Source organism: Carassius carassius, chromosome 16, assembly GCF_963082965.1.
Source record: "Carassius carassius chromosome 16, fCarCar2.1, whole genome shotgun sequence".
NCBI classification, from domain to species: Eukaryota; Metazoa; Chordata; class Actinopteri; order Cypriniformes; family Cyprinidae; genus Carassius; species Carassius carassius.
In genome coordinates, this window is record NC_081770.1 from 27,865,551 (window position 1) to 27,884,243 (window position 18,693).

Consider the following 18,693-nt stretch of genomic DNA (forward strand, 5'->3'; position numbering starts at 1 on the left):
CCCAGACCCGTTAATATTTGGCCTGTTACCTGATTGAACATTTCTGATAGAAAACATTTTTTCAGGGGGGGTTTGTATTGCACCTGGTGACTGTTTGTGGTATAACACCTATACAAAATTGCATAGGAACCTCCATATACCCAATATTTTTTTATATCAACTTAAAATTTGGAACAACTTATGGAGACATGAGGCTTTATTTTATAGCAATTTTGGATTAAAACATTAAAATTTATTTTATATAAAAATAGTACAATACATTTTCTTTACAGTAAATTTGAACTTGAATATAATATATATATATATATATATATATATATATAATGAAGAGTTCAGATGCAAAGGCCTCTAAGTGCCATCTAAAATTAGGATTTTTATCAAGCTCCTATGCTTCGGTTGAGTCATTTTACTTTAATGGCAATGTGCAGGTCCTTGTCCAGGCTATTAAAGTGAAACAACAACATAAATATAGGAGCCTGATAAAAATCCTAATTTTAGATGAAAATTTCAGATGGCACTTAGAGGCTCTTGCATTTGAACTCTTCATATATATATATATATACATATATACATATACACACAGGGGTGTTGCACAAGATCCCGGGCCCTATGCATGGGCAGTCCTGATGGGCCCCCATGAAAATATCCAGGTAAAATAAAATGTATATTCCAGACTTTTCAAGGGCCCTCTCTTCATTTGGGGCCCTGGTAATCAGTACTGGTTTTGCCCCTAGTCCGACACCCCTGTATATACACACACACATTTCAATCCAGTGTAATGTATTGGACATTTAAGCATAATGTTATCCATTCTACCATAACCACAATGAAAATGCACTGACATTAAAGTAAGTGCATTTTCAGAACATGTTTCAGAAATTAAAATGTCCAAACAGTCCAGGCAGTTGTCCAGCAGGGTGTACATACATTGGGGACGTCCAACCCATCATCTACTGTGTGCTTGAAGAGGCCCATCTCAACCCGAGATGTGATCAAATGTGCCGTAATTTAAGTTTCAGTCAAATTTAACAAAGAATTTTAATTACTTTTAGTTTTTGTTTATCAGTGTTCCCAACAACATTGGTTTATATGCCATTTTTATTGTGCTTTGTACCTCTGAAAAGATATTTTTATCTCATTAGGAGAACCAAAGGCTTCCATTGTGACTCCCTTCAGTTTTTTCTGCCCTTCGAAGTTCCTTACCTTTCTCATCCTTGACCATGTTAGTACCATTTCTGTCTATGGAGGGTCAGAAAGCTCTCGGATTTCATCATGAATATCTTAATTTGTGTTCCAAAGATGAACCAACGTCTTACAGGTTTGAAACGACATGATTGTGAGTTTGTGTGTTTGTTAAAGTTTCATTTTTTGATTAACCCTTTAAAAAGCACAACTGGATGCAAAAGGTCCAACGTCAACTTGAAAGACTTATGTATTTGTTGCAGCTACAGCAAGAGCAAGAAAAGAACATCACTGAGCAGAACTTAGTGTCCATTACACAACTTGAAATAAACATGTTATAGCTGTTCTTACACCAAGTGTACAAGAGGTGTGACGATAGTCATGGATCATCCTTCAACTATTTAAAGCTGTTTACACTGGACACGTCAAAACAAACTTCCAAATCTGTTTGTCCTTAATGTCAGGATTCAGTTTACTATTGGTAACTCAGTACTTTGTGTTAGCATAGCATTTATGCTAAACCTCTTTTAGAGGTTTCAGACCTGGAATGAGGGGCTGGTATGTGTTCTGCTAGTTAACCAGGCAGTACATTGGCCATCTCTGTCAAAAGACTGAAGCAGCCTTGCCTACATCTCATTCTTTTCTCCTTTAGCTGTTGGTGTAAGGCTTTTACAATGGTTGGTACCTGTGAGAGCTGTTTTTAGGAGATATGCACCGGATGCTACATCTAAGCTGGATAAATAACCTGCAAACATAAGTAGGCCAACTATTTTTTACCTATATTAGTAGGTTTCTTCAAGAGACAAACTGCAGGCTCCTCTTTACCCTCCGTGCCCAAAGTAAGACCACAAAGGTGTCCGGTCTGTCTGAGCAAAGCCACGCGGTCTGAGAAAATGTCAGTTTTTTTTATTTTTATGAAATGTATTAAAAGAATTGTAAACATTACAAAACAAAATTTGAATCAAACAAAAGAACGAGAGAAAGAAAAGGTTAAATCAATCAAATAAAATGAATAAAAAAATTAAAATAATAATAATGATATGGCTTACCACAGTAAATCAGTTTAAGAAATAAATGAAATAGAGAATGGTATAATCATACAAACAATATATCTTACATATTTTTTGCACCAATGTGCCACACATTTAAACCTTAAACAAACCTTCTAATAAGAAAAGAGGATATATCTAAGCCCAAATATATATGAAATGGGTCCCACCTTCTATAAAATAGGACATCTTTATAAGATGCACAGGTTAGATAATCGAATGAAACGTATTCCAATATAACCCTGTGCCCAAGTGACCTAGAAGGGGCTTTATCAACTAACCAGTTCAAAAGAATACATTTTCTTGCACAGAATGTAAGGAACTTGCAAAGTGTCTTTTTATGTTTGTCTATAACCATGTCATCATATATTCCAAGCAACATGTGTTTTGGACCGTAGCCAATATTAATAGATAAGATAGCATTAAGTTGTTGTTCAACCATAACCCAAAACTTCTGAATCTCCTTACAAGACCAGAAACAGTGAATACGATCTCCTTCCTCTGTTTTACATTTCGGGCACATTGGTGAGCAGTCTTCTTTAAACTTGTGCCTCCGCGAAGGAGAAATGTGAGCTTTGTGCAAAACTTTCAACTGCATTTCTGTTACGAAAATGTCAGTTTTAACTTTCTCCTCACGCTCTTTGAAGAGGGACACCAACGTTGGGCTTACGGATCCGTAGAGCTCCACCAGCAGATCCAAGCGGCTGCTGATTATCGCCTCCAGACATTTCACAGAGGAACGCCGCACCTTCCAGCTCATGTCACCATCGTCACTGTATTCATCACCTCTATAGATCACAAGTGTGCTGACTGTGAAAAACATCCGCCATCTGCCTCATCTCATAGCTACACAAACTTGATTTTTTAATCTAACATTAGTGGTTTTTGTTCAGTCATTTCCAGATCCCTCTTATTTTGGGAAAATAATGAACATTTTGCAGATTCTGCAAGGTGTATGTAAACTTTTGACCTCGACTGTACATGCACGTACAAGACATTTGGACCAACCTACCCAATATGTCTTAGAGAACATCCAAAGCCTCCAGCTGAATGGACACATCGTCTTGCATTTCCCAATGCTCTGGTCAACTGGGACGTGATCTTCCTACAGTCATGTGAGGCTCAAACCTTCAACGCAATACAACAGCTATGACTAAAGATCCCAAAAAGATGGAACTTTCTCTAATATCATCTTGATACCTGCAGATACCTTACATTTCACTGCTGGTTATATATGCTCTTTATAATTGTGTATGTGATGAATATAATGGTTGAATCTTGTGATGAAGGTGGCAGTTCGGCGATGACGGTCTTCAGGCCCATGCTGGACTTGTCCCAGGGTAGTCAGGGTAGCAACTGATTACATGTAATCTGGATTATGTTATCACATTTCAAAAATTAAGTTCAGTACTTGTGATTAGAGTACAGTACATTTTAAAATGCTAAAAGTAAAAAGTAACCTAAAAAGTAGTCAAAATGCATTATGTAAAATGCAAAACCTAGATTACGTAATTAACTACAGTTTTCGTAACATAATCTTTCATCAGTAACAGACTACAATTTGTATGTAGCCTATATCTATCCAGCACTGATATTGCATGTCCAAAACATGGTTTTACTATGGTAAATTAATACTACCAAGATATAGCACAACTGATAGCAAGCAATTAAAATCTTACATAGCAAAATCGTTTGAGAACAACAAATTAGAAACTGAATTCTGAAGGAATCCTGATAATTTTCAGTCACAAATGTCAATGTGCATTCTCCAGCTTTACAGAAAGTTTCTATTTTATAGTTTCTACATTATATTTAGTAGAAGCTTATCAGTGGTTTCCACTTAAGCATGTTATAGTAGTATGAATCTGAAAATTATTCGGATATAAAATGTTTTTAGGCCGTTGCTTTGTCATTGGCCTATGTTTGAGTCATGAGTCTCAAACATGCGTCTACAGCACACTCTCCTAGTTTTACCTAATGTTTTTTTTCCCCAAAAGATTGGAAATGTAAAAGGTGACATTGGCGCAATAAAAAAAAATCATACAGAAAGTTGAGCTTGATCAAGATCATAGCACCTGGCTGGACACTGGACATGAGCGATATATTAACATTTAAACACGCTTTGCTGTCTTCTGCTGCTGGAATCAGTGTGAAATGCAGGGCGCGGAAGGGAAACATGAATCGGAACCTTTATTTGGTTCCACCCGGAGCGTTTAGCGGCGAGGACACAGTCCGCACTGAGCGCTGTCTGCCACGTCGGAAATATTATCAGTAAATTCATTTCTGGAGTTCTGAAGAGCAAACAGGACACTTTCTGAAGGGTTCAGCGGCGAAGCTGCCTGTCGGAGCGATATAATCAAACATGGTGAGCGGTGCATTATTGACTGGGCTTTGATTCTTCTCAGATATTTGTTTAAACCCGGTAGTTCTTGAGCTGATGAATGTAAACAGCTAAACAAATCCGCTCTCTGTAGTTTTACAGTAAGTTAAGTGACCTGATCGAAATTAAAACGCATTTTTAGATATCAAAACTGTTTCTGAGATTAAAACAAACTTTTTGTTGTGTAGTTGTGATTATATTATCTTTATAAAACAGCTCTGATTAAATAAAATGATCCGATATATATATATATATATATATATATATATATATATATATATATATATATATATATATATATATATATATTAGTTTAATGACCTGTCAATTTAAAATACCTTGCTTTCTGTTTTTGACCATGGTATCATTTTACATATTTATAGTTTTTGTATATTAAGTTTTAGTATTATATTATATAATTCTGTCAGTTGATAAAAAAATCAGTGAATTACGTAATAAATTATTAAATAAATAAACAAGTAAATAATCGCACATATCAGTATTTGCAGGAAAATAATAAATTACTTCAAGGCTTATATTTTTGTGTAGTATTAGTGTTGTCAATCGATTAAAATATTTAATTCATTTGATTGCTTTATGAATAAAGCTAACAAACAAATAAGTGTTTGCATATGGCAGTATATGCAGAAAAACAAGTAAAATAAATGACTTATTTTTGCATTATATTTAAATATATATTGTAATGAACGAGTCATGGCATATATTAGTATTTTTCAATTGAGTTTAGTTAATTACATGATGAATAATTATTAAATAATAATAATAATGAGATTTTAAAATGATTGATTAGTGGCATATACCTTTTATACATGACTGTGTTTATTGAAATATATTCAGATAATGCATGATAATATCACCAATTCTACTAATGTCAGTTAGATCTGACACATACTTAATGTATAAAACACACTAAAATCTGTTGATAGCTATGTAACGAGCACATCTGTGGTCTTGTGTCTTTCAGGTTTCAGTCATCAACACAGTGGACACCTCACATGAGGACATGATCGTGAGTGTCTCCTCCTTTGCCTCTACTGCATCTGCATCTTTCCTAGCGTTTTAACCCTGTTTTATCCTCGTGTTTTCAGCATGATGCTCAGATGGACTATTACGGCACCAGACTGGCCACCTGCTCCTCCGATCGCTCTGTGAAGATCTTTGACGTCAAGAACGGAGGCCAGATCCTCGTGGCTGATCTGAGGGGGTGAGTACATCAAACTAGGGCTTCAAAGATACCTAAAGACATCTAATGATTAATTGCCCGAGGAATTCAAAGCCATAGTAAATAGATGAGCTTATAACAGATATCTAGTTCAATTGTTTTGATGTCTTTGGGCAGTCACGAGGGTCCGGTGTGGCAGGTGGCCTGGGCTCACCCCATGTACGGCAACATCCTGGCATCCTGCTCCTACGACAGGAAGGTGATCATCTGGAAGGAGGAGAACGGCACCTGGGACAAGATGTATGAATACACCGGCCACGACTCGTCCGGTAACATCACGCTTTTGACTCCCGTATCAAACACTGGCACGCAGAAGTGCATCCCGATGTGGACAATCACACGTTTGTTCTCCCGCAGTGAACTCTGTTTGCTGGGGGCCGCATGACTTCGGCTTGTTTCTGGCCTGTGGCAGCTCAGACGGTGCCATTTCTGTGCTGACCTGCTCTGGAGATGGACACTGGGATATTAAGAAGATCAACAACGCGCATACAGTGAGTTTAGCCTTGATGTACGACCATAATATCTTAAAATACACCTCTACAGGGATCTAATCATTATTTGATTATTACTGTTACTACTATATATACATAAGTTGTAGATTTTATATAAATGTGTGTAATTACATTTATTTTTTCGTTATTACTGTTATTATTATTTAGAATAACCTCCTAAATGCATTCTAATAGCTTGTATAACTGTAATAGACTAAAACCAGATTGTGTCTGATCAAAAACTTTTCATTTAATGTGAAAAAGTGCGAAGATTTAAAGTTTTTGTATGTTTTTATCACCTTATTACTATATTTAACAAAATAACTTAAATAAATAATAAATATGAATTTTGCTTAATTAAATTGTATGTATATATATATATATATATTAGGGCTGGATGATTAATCGAAAAGTAATCGAAATTCAGAACCTCTTACTGACTTAATTTTCCCATGTCGGTTATTTAGGTTTTTTAATCCTAATACTTCCCCCTTAAAAGCATACTACCGCGTGTGTAGCCACATGACTCTGCTTTGTCCAGTCAGTGGCATAAAAACAAAACACGGTGAATGTGAATATTTATATACATACATATTTTTATATATATATATATATATATATATATACATACATACGTGTGTGTGTGTGTGTATACATACATACGTACATATATGTATATAAATATGTATGCATGTATGTATGTATATATATATATATATATATATATATATATATATATATATATATATATATATATATATATATATAAAATGCATGCATGCATTCCCGGGTCCATTTTGACCCGCTGGAATGTGAGCTTATAAAACAATCATATCTTCATATTTTTCAACTAAAACCATATTGTATCAGATTAAAAAGTTCTCAACTGGGGAAGTCGTGGCCTAATGGTTAGAGAGTCGGACTCCCAATCGAAAGGTTGTGAGTTCGAGTCCCGGGCCGGCAGGAATTGTGGGTGGGGGGAGTGCATGTACAGTTCTCTCTCCACCCTCAATACCACGACTGAGGTGCCCTTGAGCAAGGCATCGAACCCCCAACTGCTCCCCGGGCGCCGCAGCATAAATGGCTGCCCACTGCTCCGGGTGTGTGTTCACAGTGTGTGTGTGTGTGTTCACTGCTCTGTGTGTGTGCATTTCGGATGGGTTAAATGCAGAGCACAAATTCTGAGTATGGGTCACCATACTTGGCTGAATGTCACTTCACTTTCACTTCATGATAAATAAATGTTCAGAAATTAGCAGTTTTGGTGTTATTACTATGTAATAACTTACTATGTTATTATTACTATATTTAACCCCTTTTTAATTGAAACGAGTAAGGTTTTTGCACACTGAGTCTGAAGTTTTCAAACCATAAAAAATAAATACAATTACACTGCCTCTGAAACTTTTAGTCCGTCATAAAAACATTTGTATCGGGTTCGATTTTCAGCATTTTTCGCATCGGTTGCAAGCATTTTGTCTCTTGTGTGCAAGGTTTCTGTGAGTGACGATGATTAATGCAAAAAAATGCATATGAAAATTTGGACTCAGTGTGCAAAGACCTTTAGATCTTAAACTTGTATTTAGAAAACTTTAGAACTTGAAATTTCAGATTCTACAGTGAAATATCGATGATGCAATAGACACTTTTGTTTACACTTTATTTTAAGGTGTCCTTGTTACAGTGAAATCATACATTTAAGTACTGAGTAATATTAATTAACTACATGTACTTACGTATAGGGTTAGGGTTTGGCTCGGGGTTACTTGCATGTAATTATCCATACTTTCGTGTTATTATAATATTAAGTACATGTAACAAGGATATTTGAAAAATAAAGTATTTACTTTTAAGTAATTACTTTTATTTTATTTTTATTTTTTTTAAATATTCATCAGTGCTGATTGGACAAGAAGTCTTTATAGACATGCAAAATGGAGGCTTCAGCCGAGTGTAGTAGATGTCATACAAGACTGGCCCTGTTTGTTGTGCTGCATCCTATTATTTGAGTTATTTTTCTAATGGTTTCCCTCTTCTCTCTGGCAGATCGGCTGTAACGCTGTGAGTTGGGCCCCAGCTGTTGTCCCAGGGAGTCTTATTGAGCAGCCAACAGGACAGAAGCCCAGCTACATCAAGAGATTTGTGTCTGGAGGCTGTGACAATCTGGTCAAGCTGTGGAAGTGAGGGCAGCCCTTGTTTTAGAGAGTACAGTGACGAGCACCTGCTGGCAGCTTTTACTGTCACACTTGGACACCAATAGACCCATACAAAATTAAATAGAAAAAAATGAATGAAAATAAAATGTTATATTTATTCTGGAGAGTTATTATTATTATTATTATTATTATTATTATATATAGATATTTTTTTAAATTCTCTGATGCTCACAGTAATATTCTGAAAAGTTATTCCGATTTTAAAGTACCCTTTTCTATTTGAAAATATTCTAAAATGTAATTTATTCCTGTGATTAAAGCTGAATTTTCAGCGTTATTACTCCAGTCTTCAGTGTTACATGATCATTCAGGAATCGTTCTAATTTGCTGATTTAATGCTGAAGAAATTATATATATATATATTAAAACATTATGATTCCTAATCATTACATACTTTGGGTTGCCTGTGCGTGTTCTCCATTTCCAAATATGATAACATGCTAGATTCTTATTGAGCCAATGATATTTGAAGCGATAAATCAGCCTGCAAATATCTCTGAATTAAGACAGTGTGCTGACAATCCTGTTTTTCTTCCCAGGGAAGAGGACGGCCAGTGGAAAGAGGACCAGAAGCTGGAGGCACACAGTGATTGGGTGAGAGATGTTGGCTGGGCTCCTTCCATTGGTCTGCCGACCAGCTCAATCGCCAGCTGCTCACAGGTGATCACAGCCAAGTGCTTACTCTAAATATTGTGCTGCATGTGACTGTGAACAATAATTGGTACATTCTAGTTAAATTAAATTGAATTAAGTTTATTTTTATTCTAAACTAAAAACGATATATATTCCTGGCAAAGCCATGTGTTTGATTCCTTAGTAATGTATGTAATCTATGTAAGGTAGATAATAGCATCTGGAATATGCATAAATGTCTTATATTGTTATATTGCACTACAGGATGGTCGTGTGTTTATCTGGACATGTGACGACCCAGCAGGCAACACCTGGACGGCCAAACTTCTCCACAAATTCAATGATGTGGTGTGGCATGTGAGCTGGTCCATCACAGGAAACATCCTGGCCGTGTCGGGAGGAGACAACAAAGTATGTGCTCGGTTATAGCTTTCCAGTACCACCCTAGAGTCTGGATTTAAAGAAGTGGTTGATCAGGAATGAAAATGATGTATTTACCCTCAAACTACTTAAAATGGCTTTTTCAGTCAACCAAATTATGAAAATGACATTCAAAATGTTTAAAATAAGAACAAAAAATTATACAATAAAGATATACTTCATAAAATACATATACTCACTAAAATATAGATTATATATATATATATATATATATATATATATATATATATATATATATATATATATATATATTATTATTATTATTATTATTATTATTTTTTTTTTTTTAAATGACATTAATATTTTTATTTAGCAGAGATGCTTTTTTTATTACAAAATAATTCTTTCAAATTAATTAGTAATTAGGGTTTATTCTGCTGATAGACGATAGTATCATGTATCGACAAAAGTCAGAGATATCACCTGTGGCAGACGATTGTATTATTATTATTATTAGACTAGTATTATTATCTAATTACCATTAGGGCTTATCTGTTCCATCATATTTCTTTTTACGCATCTTTAGAGTATTGTGCGTCATACCATACATACACGATTATGCTGAGTTTATGAATGCAGTGGACAATCAGAGGTGTTTAGATGAGTCATGACGAGTTCTGACTCGCAAATGTGCAAATTCACATGCGTTGTAAGTATAAGAGATATAAGAGACTAACATTAGGGAGCTTTTAGCCTTTGAGGTTGGTTCACTCTTTGGCTGTGAAACTGAGTGAGTGAATTAAATAAATTAGCACAATGTATGAGCGATCTCACAGGCTGACAATAGGATGATATGACTATAGAACATAATGCCCAACATAATGCCCAACAACCCAACATTTCTTGAGCAGCAAATCACCATATTAAAATGATTTCTGAAGGATCATTAGACACTGAAGACTGCAGTAATGATGTTGATAATTCAGCTTTGCTTCACAGAAATAAATAACATTTTTAAAACATATTCAAATAGAGAAGTTATTTTTAAACCGTGAAAATGTTTCACAATATTACTGTATTATAATTTAGATCAAATAAAAGCAGCCTTGATGAGATGAAAAAACATCTGTCAAAAACATGGAGAAAAAAAATATTAGTGCTGTCAATCGATTAAAAACTTTAACTAGATTAATCACAAATTTTTTCTGTGATTAATCGCAATAAAAAAAGAAATGTTTTTGTACGTTTTTAATATATTTTTTAATGTAATAATTTCACAGTTAATCAAATTAATGTAGAAACAACATAAAGACAGTATATTTTAAATACTTGTTTAAATGGCATCTTTTTATGAATGAAGGCCAGTATTACTGATATTAATACAGCTACTGATTTTTTTTTTGTTTTTACATTTATTATTAGGCTTCAAAAATATAACAGTTTTTAATTTAAGTAAACTTAAAACAATGCTAACATAAACCCATAATAAATGTCATGTTTACTCCTGCCCTTCCTGTCTTAACAGTTAGGAAATATACAGAAATGTAATAAAGTTATCAAAGTTATATGCAGTCTGCACTGCATAAACTATAAATTAAATAGTTAATCCTTATTAAAGCTACAAAAGTTATTTAGTCAAGAGCAGTGAGTCATTTTCTCTGTTCCCTTTGTTCTTTAACTTTACTGACAGGAAGCTTTATTGGCTGCTGTCCCTTTAAGAGCAGACAGACACGCGGATCTCACCGTTTATATACTGTCTATGGATCTCGCCTCATTCTCTCACAACTCTTTTTGTTCATTTTAGACTTTATATAAATCATTTAAGATTGCTCTTATGAGGATAATCGACAAAACTGGCACTTTGGGATGTTTATTGTTAGTTCAAGCGCTTAAGAGAACTGGATTCTGGCGCCCTGTCTATGCATTGTGTGTGTGTGTGTGTGTGTGTGTGTACGTGTGTATGTGTCACATAAGGGCATTCACAGACAGCGCATTCTCTTTTGTCTTGCCGCGCTTGAAATGTTTAAAAGCATTTAAATGAATAAGAGCGTGATCATATAATGTAAAGCTAGCCAACGGATGGCAGAAAATATGGATGCTGCGTTAATTGCATTAAATATTTTGACACGTTAAACCAGACAAAAATTAATCGCATGCGTTGACAGCACTAAAAAATATATAAAAAAATATTTACCAAAATAAATGTTACTTGCTTAGTATTTTTTGCTTTTATTATATAATACATATTTTTAATGTAACATTTTAAATCTGTTCATAAAAACGGGCAGTTAAACAGAACTAAAACTGGTTAAAAAAAGAAAAGAAAAAAGAAACTTCCTTGAAATTTAAATAAAAATTTTACTGAAAATTATCTTATTTTAGCTTGTTGCTAAAATACCCTTCTAATTTTTGTTTGTTTAATGTAATATACTAAAATTTTAATTAAAACTACAAATTCATAAAAACTACATAGAGAAATAAAAGACAAAAACATATCACTATTAAATTAATTTACTTAATTTACAATAGCTCCTTAAAAAACAACAAAAACTAGCTACTAAAATTTACAAAAAAAAACACTTCACTAAAATTGTAGCTAATTTTCTAAAACTAATGTAAACTAACAATAAAAACCATTATAGTTTCTCAGTAGTACTGAAATAACACTTCTTAATAATGCTAACAAATGGTCTCATACTAAAGGCTGGATGTCCTCCAGGACGCTGTGCGCCAAACATGATTCATCCCGTCACCAACTAAAGGACAGGCCGTGAATGTTCTCTGACAAATTCATTCACTTTTCACCATGAAACTTATGTTGACAGTCTTTGGCTCTCGTCCTGTGGGATTACGGAGTGAAGATGCTCCGCTGAAGCATGTGGGCAGCTTACAGCACTGCATTTACGCAGCATCATTACTCATTTTACAGTGCCTGACTATTAAAGCTCTCTCAGGTTCAGGAATTAATGACCGAGGTTAAGTCACCCAGTGCTTGGCCCAGCGTGAGGCAATGGGTCCTCGATGTCGCCAGTATTTAAATGAAGACTCTGGGTTGTTGTGCTTTCGGTGAGATGCTGTGCCTTGTAATTATTCACAACGGCGAGCGGCGGGTCAAGCTATTTACTCTCAGATGAAGGTGCCATTATCTGATGCATTTATAAAACAGACAGTTAAAGAATGCAAAAGGGCTTTGAAAATAAGCGCAGGTTAAATACAGTCCTGACTATGTGGTTCTAGGCAGCTAAAGCAGGCAATGTTTGTTTTTTAGTTTTTTTGTACTAATGATATGTCATTAACTTGTTGGCTTGCAAAAATTATCATACCCCACCAAGATGAGCAAGATTGCATCGCTGTCCCTGGAACAGGAAGACATGTTTGCCTTTTCCTAGTGGCCTCTAACCCGTCTAACCAGTCAATTTATCACATCCTGTCTGAATAAAAGTATCTCTTTAAAAACACAGAAAATGTTAACAATAATATATACATTTACTCTGAAATTGCTTAAGATTGCTTTTCAAATCAACTACTGTAGCAAATTCAATTCAAAATGCGTAAAGAACTAAATACAGTATAGTTACAGTGTAGTATATATTACATATTGAAAAGAATATTCTTATCCCCAATATATTGTAATAACAAGTAGATTACCCAGATTTATTTTAATTGCATATTATTATTGCTTATTTATATATTAAGTTTCCAATTAATTGATTCAAATTGACAGTTTGAAAGGTTTTATTTATTATTATTTGTTTTTAACTGAAGTTCAAAGCACTTATAGACAATTTTAAAGAAATGGTTAACCTAAAAATGAAAACTTGCTGAAAATGTAGTCTGCTTCAGACCATCCAAGATGTAGATTGGTTTGTTTCTTAATGGGAATGGATTTGAAGGAAATCAGCATTTCATCACTTACTCATCAATGGATGCTCTGCAGTGAATGGGTGCCGTCAGAATGAGTCCAAACAGCTGATAAAAACATCACAATAATCTACCACTCCAGTCCATGTTTTAAATCGAGAAGATACATGTTTGTAAGAAATGATGGACTGCAGTGGTGTGGATTATTGTGATGTTTTTATCAGCTGTTTGGACTCTCATTCTGACGGCACCCATTCACTGCAGAGCATCCATTGGTGAGCAAACAGTGTACTGCTAAAGTTCTCCAAATCTGTTCCGACGAAGAAACTAACTTGTCTACATGGATGGCCTGAGGGTGAATACATTTAAGCAAATTTATTTTTTGAGTGAACTATTTCAAGAGTAGATAATCACATTTTTGTTCAAGTTTAATGACAAATAAAACACCCACTTAAATTGATATTAACTGTAAATTTGATGCCTAACCTGGTGGTGTTTTAATAGAGATTGTTCAACCAAAATTGAAAAGCACGTCATTTACTATTCTTCAAATTGACTTATGTGTATAGGTGACCCTGTGGAAGGAGTCAGTGGATGGACAGTGGGCTTGTATCAGTGACGTCAACAAAGGCCAGGGGGCCGTGAGCTCCATCACAGACAGCCAGCAGAACGAGCAGTGAAGTCTGTCTTCCTCTCACACCTCCAATCAGACATCGTTCGGCCCTCAAAGACTTTTCTTAAATGATAAAAGTGCATCTCACTCCCAGATATGAAATATCAGCGGATATGAAATTTTTGTTTTGGTTTTCAACTTTTCTGTGAATAATTTTTTTTTTTATTCGATTGTTTCTATTGGTTCATTTCCAAACAGGATGTTTGAGCTGATTTGCATTATTTGTAAAAAAAATGATTCATGAAGTAATACAAAGTTGATAGAGTTGAAAGATGGTCCAAATAAATTTGCGCAATGGACTTTAGTGACATTAGTGACTTAAAGACCAACACGACCATTGCATAATAAAGTTTTATATCTTAAACTATAACTAATTTGTTTTCTTCTTCTTAATAATTTCATTAAATTGTTTTTTTTTTTTTTTTTTTATTATGTACAATATAATGGTTATAAAGAATGTATTGTGAGAATATACAACACTATCCCACCACCAATTCGTATGTATTTTATGAGGTGGCTAATTCGTACGACTTTGCTTGTATGTTATTGTGCGATTTGTGTAAGAGGTCAGCTTAGGGGCGGAGTTAGGGGTGGTCCTTTGTACAAATTTGTGCAATTAGCACAATTTGGTTTCCAACATTTTTCAAAATATCTTTTGGGTTATTTGTAAATTTTTACCAGAATGCAACACTTTATTGCACAATTCAGACAATTACATTTTTCTCACAATTTCAAATCATACACTTTCATTTAACTCTCGTTTAAGAATTGCGAGTTATTAACCACAACATGTAAACCCAGAATTCGTAGAAAAAGGTTAGAAATGTGAGTTCATAACAATAACGAGATGTGATTTTACAATTCAGAATTGCTATTTGTGAACTCTCAATTGGGCGATATAAATTTGCAATTGGGAAAAAAGTCCAAATAGTGAGATATAATCTTGCAATTACAAGAATAATTCGCTATATTTCTTGCAAAACTAAAAACCTTAAAAGTAAAACTTTTGTATTTATATTCTGTGGTGGAAATAAGCTTTCATATGAATCGCATACATATAAGAGTGAAGTGTATGCTAATTACACAAAAGTATGATCTGTACGTGTTTCTGTAAGAAAAAAACAAGACGATCCAAATCTAACTATGAAAGGTTGTATGAAAATATATGAATAAAAATTTTACGAATCCATACAAATTATCCACCAATTTTCCAAAAAATAAAATCGCTAAAAATTGTTATGAGAGCGAAGCAATAAATGGTTGAAAACAGTGTTTAATTTTGACACTGAAACATATTTTAAATTGCAATACCTGGAGCACCACAAAACAACCAAACCATGAGTGAAACGGTTGGCATCACCTGCAAAATCTGTCAAATAAACATGCCATCTAAACATCCAGCATGAACGTGCTATGGCAGTTGTTTCCATTACTGTCATATTAAATTATGCCACTGTTGCAGATTTGGCAGAGTTGCCCAAGGGTTCAGGAGATCAGCACAGAGGCCTGCCAACCCTCCCTCAGCCTCCAATTACAAGTTTGCATCTGGAATGGGAAAAAAAAAACTCTTAATGTGTTCCAGCCTCTCACAAGCGCAAGTGAAGTGTCATTTAGAATAACAGGTGGATTTATTGTTTTGAGAAATGCATATTTTCACACACTGGGTTACACATCAGTTTAGCACTATCGGTTTGCAGTTCTGACAAGTTTCTTACTCATATTACAGGAGCCAAATCACTCATCTTCACTACATTTCACCATTTTTCAGTACAGTTTCCATTTTTTTTATTTTAGATTCTGTTGCTTCAATTACCAATTCAAAATTTGCAGACTGATATTACTTGTTTAAACCCTGTATTTTGCATACCGTATTTTGCATAACCGTAAATGAAGCACTTAACTTTTTTTTGTGCATTGTGACATTCTTTGTGCATCTATTTATAAGGCTTTTTTACTTCTAATTCTCATTCATTTAATATTACAAATGTTTTAATTTATGATATTAATGACAAAAAAATAAATGAGCAATTTTTAAATAATGAAATGAATTGCAAATATTTTAGATATACAATTTAATAGTATATTTAAAAAAATAATGGATTATATATTTAAATGTATAAAAAGTTTGGCCTAAATGATTTCCACTTTTACTTTATTACAGTAGGGCATGTGCTTCATTGTTAAAATGTTATCATAACATATAACAAATAATATTTTATAAATATTTTAAAATATATAAATTGTTGATTATTGATGAAAATGTATTATATAATTTAATTGTTCAGAATTTATTTGTAACATTTGTTGGGCTACCTTTACAGTGCTATGAATAGCAAAAAGTAGTATTTCTTTCTGTCTTAACATTATATTTATTTTAAAAAAATGCAAAGATGATTCTCACTTTTACTAGAAATGTGCTTTATGATCATTAAAAATTACATCACAATATAGACCAAATTTTCTTTAGGCAACATAAATATACTATATTATATATAAAATATCTAATACTAATATTACAAAACATAAATGTTTTATTTAAATAGTTTTCAAATAAAATTGAATAATTCAAAAAAATTACTTTTAAATGTATTGCATTTAAACTGAAATTAGTACAAATATGTTGAAGACAGTAGATGGTGTGCTTCATTAATTATATCACTATATATATATATATATATATATATATATATATATATATATATATATATATATGCAAAATATGGTTTTATCATTTTCAAAAGTTGAAATTGTTCTGTTAAAATTATGAAAAGTAATGTTTCGCCGATTAAAACGTCAATGGATATCTCTACTTACAAAGTAACATCTACACCATACACAGTACCTTGGAGTAAAATAACTAAGTTAACCAAACCGTGGTGTATGAATATGCCAATTATTCAGTACTGAAAGGTAGGATCTGTACTTCTCCGAGCCCATCAGAAGGTAAGGGTTAATGAGTTTGCTGCGACATATTGCGTGGATATGAGAGTGTTCCGGCGGTCCACGCGTTCACACACTTTGGTGAGGCGGTGACACTCGTGAGTCATTTGCGCTCCGCTCTCAGGAGTGACAGCTGATGCCCGCTCATGGACCACTGCATGAACACCACAGGATCTGTCCACGATACACCTGACCACCGACACATCTCCATCCGCGTGCTCCCTATCCATCATCACCACAAACAAGCGTCTGTTTCCGCCTCTCTCCGCATAACGCATTACTCTTAGTTATTTACCATGCCAAGCTGGAGGAGAAACCTGACTTTTTGCCTGCAGAGAATGCACGACGAAGGTAAGTGAATGGATTTCAGACTTATAAATCAAGTTAAGTGCGATTTCGCTTATCGGTTCTAATGGTAAATTGGCAAATGAAGCTCTAGGGTGTGCGTAATAGACGTCAGCTCCCTGAATTTACCACGAGTGACTGCGTTTGCTTTTCTGAACCCACGTGCAAATCAAGTGCCATGTGTTTTTCGTTGCTTTGTGTCTGTAATTTGTCTAAAATGATGTCTCAAGCTAAATCTGTTGTGCCCTAGGACATAGCCTTGAGGTTCTCATCGATAAATGCTAGGTGACTATAATGCAATACTTTTGTTAAAAAAAAAAAATATATATATATATATATATAGGCATATTAGTTTGTCTTCTATAACAGTATCACATTAAACTTAATATAATTTTAATGAATTTAATTATTAAGATTTATGTGGATGGTAAATGATTTTGCCAAGACATGTTCCTGGATGAACATTACTATCCAAAAATACAGTCTTAACCCAATGACTACCCCTAAACCTAACCTTACTCATAATATATTCCTAAAATCAGAGGGAAATGATAGCTGATTAACAAGGGTGTATATGCACCCAATCCTGACTGTAAGCCTAAAACTGACATTTCCTGAAAAGTTATCTCTCAATTCTGATTGGTTGATTGGAATGATGTTGGAACAGGAACATGTTGTATTTAGGAACATGTTGTACTTGGTAAAATGACGCTTACCTTATGTGGATTTAGCATTTTTTTTGGCAAAGCTATTTAACTTCTAATAAATTGTGTTGCAGTCATATTATTATAATTTTTTTCTTCATTTCTGTAATGAAACGTTCTCATTCTTATTGTGGTAATACCTCGATGAATCACACTAAAATCAACATGGTGTGAATAAAAAATTATTGAACTACTTTTATTTATATTGCCATTGTTAACAAAGCTATGCAACTTCTAACATAAAAGAACTGGCAACCCCTAAACCTGGTTAAGAAATATGTATGCTTTTTTTCTCAAAAAATATTTCAGACAACATATATATTTACTGAATACATAAGTAATATTATTTCAAATTATTATTTTAATTGTTAATGAATTTATAAACTATGACTTTATTGATGAAGTCATAATTAATCATAAAGTTGAATTGTTTCAGGTTGACCAGAACCTTTTTATAAGTACTCTTAAATAATACTCTTTTTAAACATAGTCTGCCATAAATTACAACACATATTTATTTATTCATCAATAAATTATAGAATTCACAACGTATTGCATTACAGGAATGGGCCCCCTTATATAATCTTGAAATATT

At 33.8% G+C, this 18,693-nt stretch overlaps 1 protein-coding gene across 1 annotated transcript; it reads left to right on the forward strand.

Annotated features, from left to right (window-relative positions):
* Positions 1-4,434: 4,434 nt before the first annotated feature.
* On the forward strand, positions 4,435-14,479 carry LOC132160071 (protein SEC13 homolog). Its single transcript, XM_059569768.1, has 9 exons — positions 4,435-4,596; positions 5,597-5,641; positions 5,721-5,836; positions 5,972-6,123; positions 6,212-6,345; positions 8,392-8,525; positions 9,101-9,221; positions 9,459-9,605; positions 14,006-14,479. Exons 1-9 carry the CDS (start codon positions 4,594-4,596, stop codon positions 14,114-14,116), a joined length of 963 nt encoding a protein of 320 aa, XP_059425751.1. The 5' UTR covers positions 4,435-4,593; the 3' UTR covers positions 14,117-14,479.
* The last annotated feature ends 4,214 nt before the right edge of the window (positions 14,480-18,693 follow it).

Excerpts from the sequence above, each read along its gene's own strand:
- LOC132160071 (XM_059569768.1), top strand. Across the intron at positions 5,642-5,720 it reads CCTCACATGAGGACATGATC|CATGATGCTCAGATGGACTA; the intron begins GTGAGTGTCTCC and ends TCGTGTTTTCAG. Across the intron at positions 9,606-14,005 it reads TGTCGGGAGGAGACAACAAA|GTGACCCTGTGGAAGGAGTC; the intron begins GTATGTGCTCGG and ends TTATGTGTATAG.